The sequence below is a fragment of the Abrus precatorius genome, unplaced genomic scaffold, assembly GCF_003935025.1.
Source record: "Abrus precatorius isolate BTA unplaced genomic scaffold, Abrus_2018 Scaffold3, whole genome shotgun sequence".
Taxonomy (NCBI): domain Eukaryota; kingdom Viridiplantae; phylum Streptophyta; class Magnoliopsida; order Fabales; family Fabaceae; genus Abrus; species Abrus precatorius.
This window is the reverse complement of record NW_020874373.1, coordinates 20,650,642-20,663,410: the sequence shown is the minus strand read 5'-3', so window position 1 is coordinate 20,663,410 and position 12,769 is coordinate 20,650,642. Positions and strand designations below refer to the sequence as shown.

Sequence of the window (12,769 nt, the reverse complement as noted above, 5' to 3'; positions counted from 1 at the left end):
ATATTTATAGAGAGACTAAGGATTATGCGGAATTTCTTGCTAATTCGGGTCATAATATCTCTTATGAAATTTGTTGGTTATCTTCTCCCCACTCCTTGTTTTCTGATTTTAGAGAAAATGATTATAAAATTTGTTTTATAGATTAGTCTTAGGTTTATTTGTTTTGCTTTTGGACTTTTAAGTCCATTTACTATATATATAAAAAGGTTTTATCCGTCATGAACTGACTTATCTCATGAAGGGTTTGTTACAATGGTAGCTGTCATTATCCTTATGCCCATCATCAAAAGCATGGAAAAAGGAGAGTGGCAGAGGTCAAAATTGAGAGCCCAAAAATCATGGTGGTGGGAGGGACATCACATGCATCGTTGTCGTTAAAAGCAGACAACATGCATTGCATGCAGCTTTTGGATGCAGTACCTTGAAATTGTAATGTTAAAGCTGACTTTCACATGTTCACGTTTGCTTTCTGGAGATGTGACCAATGAATGGTTGGTGAATTGGTCATTTTTTAGCACCTAACGAAAACCACTCACCAAAATGTATCCTTGCTAGCATTGATTATGATCTAAGCAAGCTCAACTCCACTTTCGACTAACCAAGTTGTTACGTAGGAAGCCCACGTGAGTCCGTGATGGTGAAATGGGAATGTCACTTTGGTGCAGAATGGATCTTCTACATTTTTCCAAAAGAAATGAACAAACTTTGAGCTTTTAAAATTTTGAATTCATTAATGATTTTAAAGCAAAATTTGTATTATAATAATTTTAATGTTTCTATGACAAAAAGAGAAAGAAACGAAGAGCATCATAATTCACGTACATTGCCAAAATTGAGCGTCATTTTCTAAGTTCAAATACTTGTCCCACTAAAATTTATTATCTCAGTGGATTGCTTCAAATAAAAATTAATTTTATAAAACTCAATGAAAATGGAGAAAACATGTGAAAGATGATTGAGATTTAAAGTTGATGAGAAATCCTACTATAGAAGTAGGTGAGGATCTGAATGGGTCTCTCTGATGTGTATGTATCTCAAAACTTGGAAAATAAAAGAGAGGGTAGATATTGGAGTAAATTAACTCAAAGATAGTGATGGATGATGCTAATGGGAGTGGGAGACCCCGCATCTTTTGCTCTGCCCATGAACAATTAATGGATAAGATTCCATACTCATGCTTTCATATCCTCAATTGGGAGCCATAACAAATACACTTTCCTTTGAGCCATAAGAGTAAAAAATGCATAAATTATGCTTAAATGACTATTGGAAATACAAAATAAAAAATTGAAAAAACATTTAAATACTTCGAGCTTCAACTTTTATATATTATAACATAATTGATAGAATATACATCTCAGCAAGCAAACTTGATGGTATCGTGCTTGGCCCTCTCTCTCTCCCTGTGTGTGTGTGTAAATGTGAAGTAACAACCGTCAGCTTCGGTTTAGTCTCCGCAATTACTTCAATGTCCTTTTGTACAATATACTGAAATTATGACATATATTGTTTCACTTCCTACTTCTACTATGACATCATTGCAATTCGCAACCAACCACTATGTGAAAATATTATCTCCCCTACCCTCTTTAATTATCACATCCTAAGTGTCTCTACTTTTTCAAAGCAATATCTTCTGCCAACACTATTTGCAAGTTAATCATTCCCCCTTCAGATTCTTAGATCATAAAAATATGAGAATACCCTCTACTGTGGTCTTTTGTGTGCTGCAATGTTCATGTGCACCGTGATCACTTATAACTATGCGCTTTCTTTATCACACTATCTACCTAATTTTATAATGATTTATTACTATCACACCACTTCAACCCTCGTACTTAATCAAACTCATGATCAAGGACACCCATCTTATCTTTTGTTTCATCCCATGATCATCATCATATTTAATTAATTCGTGTTCCAAAGGGAATATTCATGTAGTTCAACTGCTTATTTTATTATTATTAGTCTCTACTGTTTCTCCTTGCACATTCTTTAGTTATTTTCTACATTTCTGGCAAAAATAATCATGTAGTTCAACTGCATATTTTATTAATTAAAATACCCCACGTTGGTTAAGAATATGTCAAAAAAATCGTCTTTACAAGAATAGGAAATTCCCCTCCACTGAGTTAAGCTTTATTTTCTAATGTTTTGAGTTGAGATTGAACTGATTTGGTTTGCTCCTCTCAGAGATTGTTTTCAAATCTTCACAATGGGTACTACATTTTTTCCTCTTCGTTGGGAGAGCACAGGGGATCAATGGTGGTATGCATCACCAATAGACTGTGCTGCTGCTAATGGCCACTATGACTTGGTTCGTGAGATTCTACGAATTGACAACAACCACCTCTTCAAGCTCACGTCCTTGCGCCGCATTCGTCGCCTTGAGGTTGTGTGGGACGACGAAGAACAGTTCAGTGATGTTGCAAAGTGTCGTTCAGAGGTGGCACAAAAGCTGCTTCATGAGTGTGAGTCAAAGAGAGGGAAGAAAAAGAACTCTGTGTTGCGTGCAGGGTATGGTGGATGGTTAATGTACACTGCTGCATCAGCTGGGGACTTTGGTTTTGTTCAGCAGCTTCTTGAGAGGGACCCTCGGTTGGTGTTTGGAGAGGGAGAGTATAATGTTAGTGATGTTTTTTATGCTGCTTCAAGGGGCAAGAATTTTGAGGTTTTTAAGGTGCTGTTTGATTTTGCGGTTTCCCCGAGGTTTGTTACTGGCAAAGGTGGGGTTTTGGAGGAGCATGTTGGGGCTGTTCCTCCTGTTTATAGGTGGGAGATGACTAATAGAGCTCTTCATGCTGCTGCTAGAGGAGGGAGTGTGGAGATTTTGGAGGAGCTTCTTGCTGATTGCTCTGATGTTTTGGCTTATAGAGATGCTCAGGGGTCTACTATTTTGCATTCTGCTTCAGCCAGAGGCCAGGTTCAGGTTAGCTTTCACTCTTTTTGTTCTCTTTTTTGTTTTTAACAACTGTTCCGTTGTTATACACCAAATGGTTGGTGCTAGTGCCACTCTATATGGCGTGTTCTTCACTATCTTCTGCAGATGATTATTATCGTGGATTAGCAGGTGTGTCTCTAAAATTGTCAAAATAGTTATGTTTACAAAATGAAAAACTCGGAATGTTTGGTTTCAGAAAACATTTACTATTTTCAGTTTTAATTATAAATCTAATTCTTTTTTCATTGATGTGAAGGACCGATGAATGATGTTTTCCAAAGTTAGGGAGTAAAGTTTTAGTAAAGCCAAGAATTTAAATTGACTAAAACATAGAATATAAGGGGTTAAGTGAGTGATTGGTCGAAAATGCATATCGTGTTTTCTTAGGCATTGATTGAATACAAGATGCTTTGAATGCATGCTGCAACAAACACACTGCATGGAATACTTGACTGAAATAACAATGCTTCCCACACTGTTTTTATTGCTGTCATATGTTGTCAAAGCATCTTGTATTCATGGCATTCATGCAGGTGGTCAAATACCTCAAATCATCCTTTGACATAATAAACTCCACAGACCATCAAGGAAACACTGCTTTGCATGTGGCTGCTTACAGGGGCCAATTAGCAGCAGTTAAAGCTCTAATTTCTACATCTCCCGCATTGATCTCTCTGAGAAACAACACTGGAGAAACTTTCCTCCATAAAGCCGTGTCCGGTTTTCAATCTCCCTCATTTAGAAGATTGGACAGACAGGTTGAGCTTTTGAGGCAGTTAGTAAGTGATGAAAATTTTCACATTGAGGAAATCATCAATGTAAAGAACGCTGATGGAAGAACTGCTCTCCACATTGCCACAATAGGGAAAATTCACACTGATATTGTGAAACTCTTGATGACTGCTCCACAAATAAATGTCAATGTGAGTGATGTTGATGGCATGACCCCACTTGATTACCTTAAGCAAAGTCCTAACTCAGCAGTATCAAATGTACTAATCAGGAAATTGATTGCAGCTGGGGGAATGTTCAATTATCAAGGTTATAATTCAAGAAAAGCCATAGCTTCCCACGTGAAAATGCATAGTATTGGTGGCAGTCCTGGAACATCATTCAGAATTTCAGACACTCAAATGTTTTTGTACACAGGAATTGAAAATGCATCAGATGCAAGTACTGACCAGGGAAGTGCAGGTATGAGTTCATCTTCATCAGAACTCACTGCATATGACTCAACAGCAGAGAATAGATGCTCAACAACTAGCAAAAGGCCTTCAGTGGCATCAGGGTTGAAACGAGTCCTTCAGTGGCCACTAGTTAAGGACAAGAAAACTGAGGGGTTCAAGAAATCAGTGGATGAGGGTTCAGTGGACTCATGCAGGAAATGGGACTGCACAGAAGAAACTCCAACCCCACTTAGACAGAGATTTTTTAGGCATTCAGCACTTCCTAACAACAAAAGGAACCTATCTGTCAGGAGTTACCAGTCAAGTCCAAATGCCAAGAAGAGATTTGCTTCCGGAGTTGTGCATGGAGACATTCACCCCATGCCACAAGTAAGGGTTTCAAGAAGATCATGTTCTAGTTCCTTTTCAGTATCATCGTTTTCATCACCTAGATCAATAGATAAGCAGAAGGGTATTTGCATTGAGAATGATGTTGCTGGACCATCTTGCTCAAGTCATCCACATGATGATGAATCCCCAAAGAGAACGTCTGTTAAGAAAAAGCTAAAGGGCCGTTATTTTTGTTTTTCCAAAGCCTCAGTAAACAGGCAGAAAGAAAGCCCGTTACAAGAAACCTGATGTTTCTGTCAGTGGCTTAATTAGATGAAATTAAATAATCGCCAAACAGGTTTTTGTCAAATATAGAAGACAAAAAGGTGCTTCATCAATCCAACACTACACCGTCTTTGAGAGCATTTAGTGCGTTCATTGGTTGCAAGTTTTTATTGGTAATATGTGATGAAGTAAGATTTGTTCATCCTTAGCTCAACTTGTTAATTGAAGACTCCTGTGTTAAAATGTGCTTCTTATTGTATCGGCATCAAAGCAGCGAAATTTGGTGTGCAGTTAGAATTTAGTATTGTTGCACATGCACTATGAGCATTTTGCATGTTTAAAAACAGGGTGAAGGCTATGCTATGCACTATGTAATTGCAGTCTATGAGAGGGACTACTATTCACCTTTATGAATGAGATTCAATTTATATCCCCGTAAGAGGGGTATAAAGCGAGTAAAAGAAAATTATTCTCTTCCAATTAGTATGTTCGTTCTTTTGATCAAACCATCAGATGTTAAGCGTTTTTTGTTGCACTTGGTAAAAGTGACAAAAGGAGTAATCAATAAAAATGAGAAAAAAATTACACACCAGACAACAAATAATTGTAAATTCGTTGAAATTGAAGCAGGTTTTTTCCCTCTTAGCTTAGCTTCTCCTTCTCGCTCATATAAAAGATAATTACTTTAGGAATTCAACATTGCCTCAGAATCTTGTTTTAGATCTTACAAACTCCTAAGATCCCTTTTCTCTGACTGAAATTTTTATTATTTATAAGATTTGTTGGGTAGCAAACTCGTGTCATCGTTAACACTACATTCAGAAAATACATGTTCTCAGTTTACTTTCTAATGCCTCACAAATTGACCTTAATTATACTTTTTAAATTTCTTATACTGTAATTTATGTGCAATTTTATCCTCTAATTTTAATTGGTCGCATTTAATCTTGATTTTTCAACTATTCAAATTAAGTCCCTTGTTCCAAACTCTCATGTAATAATAAACAAAAATATAACGAAAGTATAACAACATGTTATTGATTTATATAAATTAGTAAAGAAAAAATGTATAAAATATTTAAATAAAATATTATAATTTTTTTATTTAATTATTTTATACATATTTTTTTACGTTGATTTGTATAAATCATAGGTATATTATATCTTTGTAATATTTGTGTTAATTATTAGATAAAATTTTAGAGTGAAAGAATTAATTAGAATAATTAAAAAATTATTTGGACAAAATATACTTAAGCCATTTATTTGAGATGTTCTGACCCTATAACTAAAGTGAGTCAGGATTTTAAAGTCTTAGATTTTCAAGAAACACTAAACTTTAATTAAAAAGCTCAATATAATCCAATTATAAAGTTTCTAAGTGACAAACTGGTACAGCCTCAAGACATAAGCCATTCTGGAAGTTTTAACAGAATGTTTTACTAACAAGACATTCACCAAGTACATGCAAAAATTCAAGTTTTTGCCATAAGCTGACAAGGAAAGGTATATTAGTGTTTCTGCCTTAAACTTCCAACTGCAATACAGAAGCATTAATGCAATTCAACCGCTAGAATTTGTTGCTGCCCATAAATTGAAGTTGAAATCAAACACATGACACTTGGTTGATAAAGAAGGGAATGCTGGGTTGAAAGAGCTGCATTCTCATTCAAGTATAAGTTAGATATTGTCTAAATTATCCAAGTATCTATTCTTAAGAGACTTGTTTATGTTTTAGAAAGTGTTCATAAAGTTGAAAAAGGCATAATTTTGCCTCCCTCTTGTACCTATAGTCTCTTCATATATGAGTCAACCACAAGGATTTGAAGTCTATAATGGAGACTTTGCTTTTCAGGCTAAATAAGGAACTGCATGAACTGAAACAAGTGCCCCTGATTGGTTTGCAAAGCTCAGCTCCACATGTCACCTTGGTTACAAAGCCACTAAATGTTATTCTGCTCTTTTCTTTAAAGCTGCACTGTAGACTACATTTTTCTAAGTTGATGAGATTATTATTTAGTTAAATTATATATTTAGTTTGTATAAATAATATTTGTTTATGAATTAGTTTTTATACTTAAAAAAACATTAATCTTTATATAAGTACTTTGTTATGTTTTTATTTTTGTTATTTGTATTCCTGTTATTAATAGTATTATAACGATAAAGAATAAATCATGAGTATAAATTTTAACTTTGTTATGAAAGATATAAATGAAATTGCACTATCTTCTAAAGATCAAATGTAAAAGCTAGAGCACCAAATGGGGGCTTGTTTCTCTCTCAGTAAAACATTTATAGATCTCTTGTGCCAATGATCTTACGACTAAATTACTATTAGTTTAGGAAAAATTTAGTGCTTGATACGACTGTATATGGCTCTGTTTACAAGATAATAAAATTTTCCAATTAATGCAAAATTCTAGAATTCAATTGGTCAGCAGTTAAAAGAGTTTCAAGGCAGATTCTTAGAGGTACTCTTTGCTCTCTACCGTAACTTTAGGAAATCGATGTCTTTTAAAAAGCTGGTGATGTTCGTTGATTTAAAATAGATTGTCTTTATGAAAGCCGTTATTTCATTTGCTAAAGTTAAGTTTAGACCTCCAAGAAATAGATTGTCTCCAGGTTCAACACAATTTAAGTACAGAAACTTGGTCCCAAGGATGTCTGAATTAAAGTGGATCTATTCCTTAAAAGGATATCAAATCATCATTTTGTTATAACCTGTTATATTGTTTGTTATCTCAACGTGAATGAGTTGGTATCATAGTTAATTTGCTTTCTTTGTTTGTATATAAATACTCTTGTATTATGTTTCTTAATCAAGATAGATTCATTTTTCATATTCAATCCTTTCTCTTCTTTGATTGTTCTCTCACAATTTCTTGGTGATAGAACTTATGATATTAATTTCTAAAATATTTCACTACACCAGAAATTGACTTTTGGAGTACCAACTTAGATAACAGTGAGTAAAGACGGCTTTCTATAAAACACTAAGAGAGCAGTTTTGCCCTAATTGCTCTCCAAATTTAACTTCTTAGAGTGGTTCTAGGTCGTAATTGTATTTTGGAGAGCATTTGTTAAATAACTGCTCTCAGAAGTGCTATACTTTAGTAAGCGGTTCTCACGTGGAACCGTTCTTATAACTTTACAGAGCGGTTGACATATAAAACCGCTTTGAAAGGTGTAGATTAGAAAACGGTTATTTTTTAACCGTTCTCAGATGTTGTATTTTTAAATTAAACCTTAAACCCTAATCTGGTTATCTCTGTCCCTACGCCAAGTCTGTACTTTAAATTTGTCTATGTTCAGTGTTTTCTCAAAAAAATTTACAGAAGAACAAGCATCGTTGACATTGCATTCACAATTTTAAGGTATATTTATAATCATTTCTTTGTTTTCTAGCTATATTTGGACATTCACACTCTTTCATTCTCTTTGTTCACTGAAACGCACTTGTATTATTGACGTTGAACAGTTACAAATGTCCCTCCTCCATACTTAGCTTCAGGTGAACTGCGACAAATTAGTAGAACTTGTTTCATTTTAGGTTAGTGTTGTTGTATTTGTATGAACTGATTATATTCAAATGTTGACTATTGTTATGTGACAGAGAGCATGAAATTAGTTTTTATTTTGTAAAGTTGATTTGAAAATGTTAAACCTTAGATTAGTTAACCTCTGAAATATTGTTGGAATGAGTTTTTAAGATTTGTTGAACATGATATTAAGACACTGGTTAACTGTAATGCAAGAGATTAATGTGAAAATGCAACACTGGTTGATTGTAATGCAAGTGATTAATGTGAAAATGTATTTGATTGTTATGGAAATTGATTTTCTGAATTGAAGTCTCATGTTTTGTTGTGTTTTTTTTTTTTTGTTATTCCAATATAAACAGAAAGCAGGGAACATGATGTTATGTTGTTCTGGGAATTGAATTAAGTTTATGTATTGAACCAGATATTGTTATTTGTTTTGTTCCTGTTATGTATATTTGCTCTGTGTATGAATAAAATTGATGTTCTGTCTTATAGAATGTTATGAATGCATGAGTATTGTTAGTGATTAAACTTTGTAGGGTATGATTTGAAATCTAAAATTGAATGAAACCTTAGTTTTCCATTTGAGATTGAAAATAATAATTAATAAATCATTATTTTCAATCTCAAATTATCCAAGTTGGATAGTTTGTTAACAAACTTATTTATTCATTGGTTAGCATTTTCTTCTCATAATGTTGTATTTAATACTTAACAAAATTTGAGTTTGAAGCATTTCTCATTGTCTCTTGGTCCATGCTTGATTGAGGTTAAATAACCGTTTTTCAAAATTCAAGACATTGCATAACGTAAGATTTTATAACACTTATAACTGCTCTCTATGTTCAACCAGAACCGCTCTAACATCTCATTTCTGGCATAGTGTTTCCAACCACACCATATATATTCTGTGATGAGTGCTTCAAGTACACAACAAACCTGGTTCCTTATTTGAGGACCAAATAAACTAGACCTCAATTTTTTAAATAGTTGTTTGAGAAGACAGTTTTAGAAGGAAGAACAAGAAGGGAAAACTTTCTTTCATTTGAAAAATTGAAGAATATAAGATTTTAATTAGGAAACCTTTTGATTACCTATGTTGAGTGATATTACTTTTTTTATTATTTTGATCTCATTTGTTTCAAGTTTCTTATTTTAATGATATGTTTCAAGTTATTCCCTTTTTATTAATTAGGACTTTGCTTAAGGGCAAGCAAATCTCAAATATAAGGAGTTCGATATGTCTATATTTTAGCATGCTTTTACAACGTATATCTATATGTGTGACCATTATTTTATTAGATTTTTACACCGACTTTTATATTAATTAGGTACTTTACTATGAGAATGTATTAATTGGGTTTGAGTGCATTTTAGGTCCTAATTGGATAGAAAATAAGGCTTCACTACAACAAGCATGCCATACCTTAGCAACCAGTACGAGTGTTTTGAGCTACATCACAGTCAAGCACGATTGTGCTTACTTTTGAGAGATCTAACTTTGAAGAAATATTTGGGTTTTGAAATCCTATTTAAAGAACCTCATGAGTAGAGACTTAAACATCTTTATTTTTGGTTAGGACATACTTTTAACAACGTTTAGAGTTATTGAGAGCGAAGGTCATTGGCAAGGACAAAAAAAATTTCTTTAGGATCCAAGCAAGTGACTGAGAGTATGTTTAAAGAATGAGAACTCTTTCCATTCCTTTTTTTGAGAATTTTTCTAGTTTGTATTCTTCTTTCAATTAAGTATGGATTTATTTATACTTTCTTTGATTGTTTATTTTATAATGAGTAGATAAATCCACAAAAAGGTTACGATGAACCTTTACATGATTTTATGTAATATTTACTGTAATAATAAATTTAGTTTCCATTTGAAATTAATTTTTATTCTAGTGCATATAAATGTAGGTTAGGAATTAGTCACTCTTATCATGGTATAATTAAATACATGGTAGGTGACCTGTACCGCATGTAGTTAATAGACCCATAAGATAAATGAGACAAAGAATTAAGTGAAACAAATTTAGTTTTTTTTTTCTAATCATTATTAAATTAACAAACTCATAGGTATTTTATACTTTTATTTTCTTTTACTTTGCATAACCATTAAGAGTAATAACTTAGCAAAAAAAATAAAAATAACATTAGATGACCATTAGGTGTTAATAGATTTTGTAGAAGAGATCGTTAATCATAAAGAAATCAGAATTAGAATTGGACTAAAAATAAATATAAAAAAGTATAAAGGTAAAATATATGCTCTAAGTTCTTCTCCAATAGTCTAATCAAAAGTTACATTATTTTATTTGTTTTGAATTACTTGCTAATTTGATTTGCTCTTAGTTTAATTTCATTATACATCTTTTAATTTAAGTTCAAATAATTGAATTAAGATATTATTAGTACTTAGAAATAATCCTTATAGAATAATATTTTGAGAATTTATTTTAGAACTTTTTTATTACTTTTTAACGAGTACACTTGTCTATTAATATATTCTCAATTGAAAAATAAAAAAAAATTCTATTAAATTTATTGACAACATATACATCAAACTATTAACATAAACACATAATCACATTTACTTAAAAAAAAAAAAATACAACAATGTGAATTATGGGGGTCTAAGGCTAACTCTTCTTGAACACACATAAATTAGACTATAAATAGAAAAGGCTAAAAAGTACAAATTTATTTAAGTATTTAATTTTAATACTCAGGCCTTTTTTTTTAGGTATTTTCTGGATTAGCCTATTAAGTTGGCCAATTTTGTCAACTCTAAATAAAATTTCAATTAAATTTATAAACACTGTCTCTTGGCTAAATATGAACTAATCCAAATAAAAGTTGTGACATTTCTGATTCAAATAATCTCTTAACGAAAATCTATTAAAAATTGTAACTAAATTTCACAATAAAATTAATTATATTTACAAATAAAATATCAAAACTTTTTCGCAAGCCATTTATTTATAAAGTTTTGTAAACTTGTATTCTTATGATTAATAGATCAATATGAAACATTTCCAGAAACTTGCACTACATTAGCATACACACCAAGACTTACCATAACAAAAGCAACAATGGGCTGCCACATGCCTCCACAAGTTTTGGTCGCTCTTTCTCTATCCTACTGTGAATGCTTGGTTTAGCTTGTTTTTCAGAAATCATTGCTTATTTTTCAAAATATTTTGAGAGGATTTTAAAATATGAGTAATAATTATTTTTTAAATTAAGCTGAAGAGAGCATGTTATGGATGTATCTCTGTATCCATGGAGCATGAAGTGGAACCTTCTTCACAACTGTGGTCGCCATCCTTCAGCGATTCTATTCATGGCCTCATCACTGCCATCTGATGCCAGAAAACTTTTCTTTAATTGAGCCAATGTTTATAGCTTGCAAGATCATCACCGATGAGGCAGAGTTTGTAAGGAAGGAACCTTAACCCTTATGTGATGATTATATATATATATATATATATATAAACATTAATGGTTAGTTATTTGACTGAATCAAATCTTTTAACTCATACCAGGTAATGCAGATTAATATTTTCAATTATGAACTTGTTTTGCTGTTAATTAACAACTTAACATCGTAGCGATAGATTCATTCAAAATAATCCATTAACACAAGACTTCGGGAGGGACTGGAGCTGTTGTTGACTGCCTTTTAAGTTAAAACAACTGTAATCCATCACCATTTCACTATTATACAAATCTTTTAATTTCATGATCGCATTATTGAACCTTAATTTACAAGACACTTCGCCAATCATTCTCTGAGAAATGTTTCCACAATAAGCAATAAGACCAAGACTTTCAGACACACTTGATGTAAACATGTGTTTCCAAAAGACAATAATAATAATAATAATAATAAATAATGAAAGGATACGGACATGATCAATAAATATCGCAGAGATCAACAGCTTGAGTTAATGAACCAACTATGGTGACTGATCAAGAATGGGCAAGAAAGCAAGTCAACGAAATGTTCTCCGTAGAATTTGAATAACAGTGTGGGTTGGCATAAAAGTCAAAGTTTTTAGTAGAATAAATACATCAAAGACGAAATAGATAGATGACGACATAAGCTGGGGTGTATTTGAAAATTTGTGATTAATCAAAGATCTATATTCGGTTAACTTAATCTATCGACTCTTTGTTACAAAGTATCAACGATTCTTAGAATAACTTTAACGGGGATATCTTATCTTTATTTGTGTAAGTTAAATGAGATGAATAAGCAATCACACAATATACTGTTATTTATTATTGAGTTAATGTTTGAGTTTAGTTTTTCAGTATAATTCTTTCTAACAAAAATTGAATTACTAAACGTTTGAGTTTGTGTTAACAATATAACATAGGTGTTGCAGTATTTTTAAATTTGTAAAGGTACTAAATACTTTTTTACATTATATGAAGCTATTAGAAGATATTTATAATTTTTTTAAAATATACTACTAACTCTATTATTAAAATTAACTATT

The 12,769-nt window shown here is 32.2% G+C and overlaps 1 protein-coding gene across 2 annotated transcripts; it reads left to right on the top strand.

The window, feature by feature from the left end:
• Positions 1-1,724: 1,724 nt before the first annotated feature.
• LOC113863678 lies at positions 1,725-5,199 on the top strand. Of its 2 annotated transcripts, XM_027497332.1 has the most exons (3): positions 2,216-2,671; positions 2,741-2,929; positions 3,475-4,837. In XM_027497332.1, exons 1-3 carry the CDS (start codon positions 2,216-2,218, stop codon positions 4,744-4,746), a joined length of 1,917 nt encoding a protein of 638 aa, XP_027353133.1. In that variant the 3' UTR covers positions 4,747-4,837. The 2 variants fall into 2 exon arrangements, with proteins under 2 accessions (XP_027353132.1, XP_027353133.1); XM_027497331.1 differs by having other exon boundaries at positions 1,725-2,929; positions 3,475-5,199.
• The last annotated feature ends 7,570 nt before the right edge of the window (positions 5,200-12,769 follow it).

Coding starts and splice junctions, on each gene's coding strand:
- LOC113863678 (XM_027497331.1), top strand. CDS start 2,216: ATGGGTACTACATTTTTTCCTCTTCGTTGGGAGAGCACAGGGGATCAA. Junction 2,930..3,474: donor CAGCCAGAGGCCAGGTTCAG/GTTAGCTTTCAC, acceptor GCATTCATGCAG/GTGGTCAAATACCTCAAATC.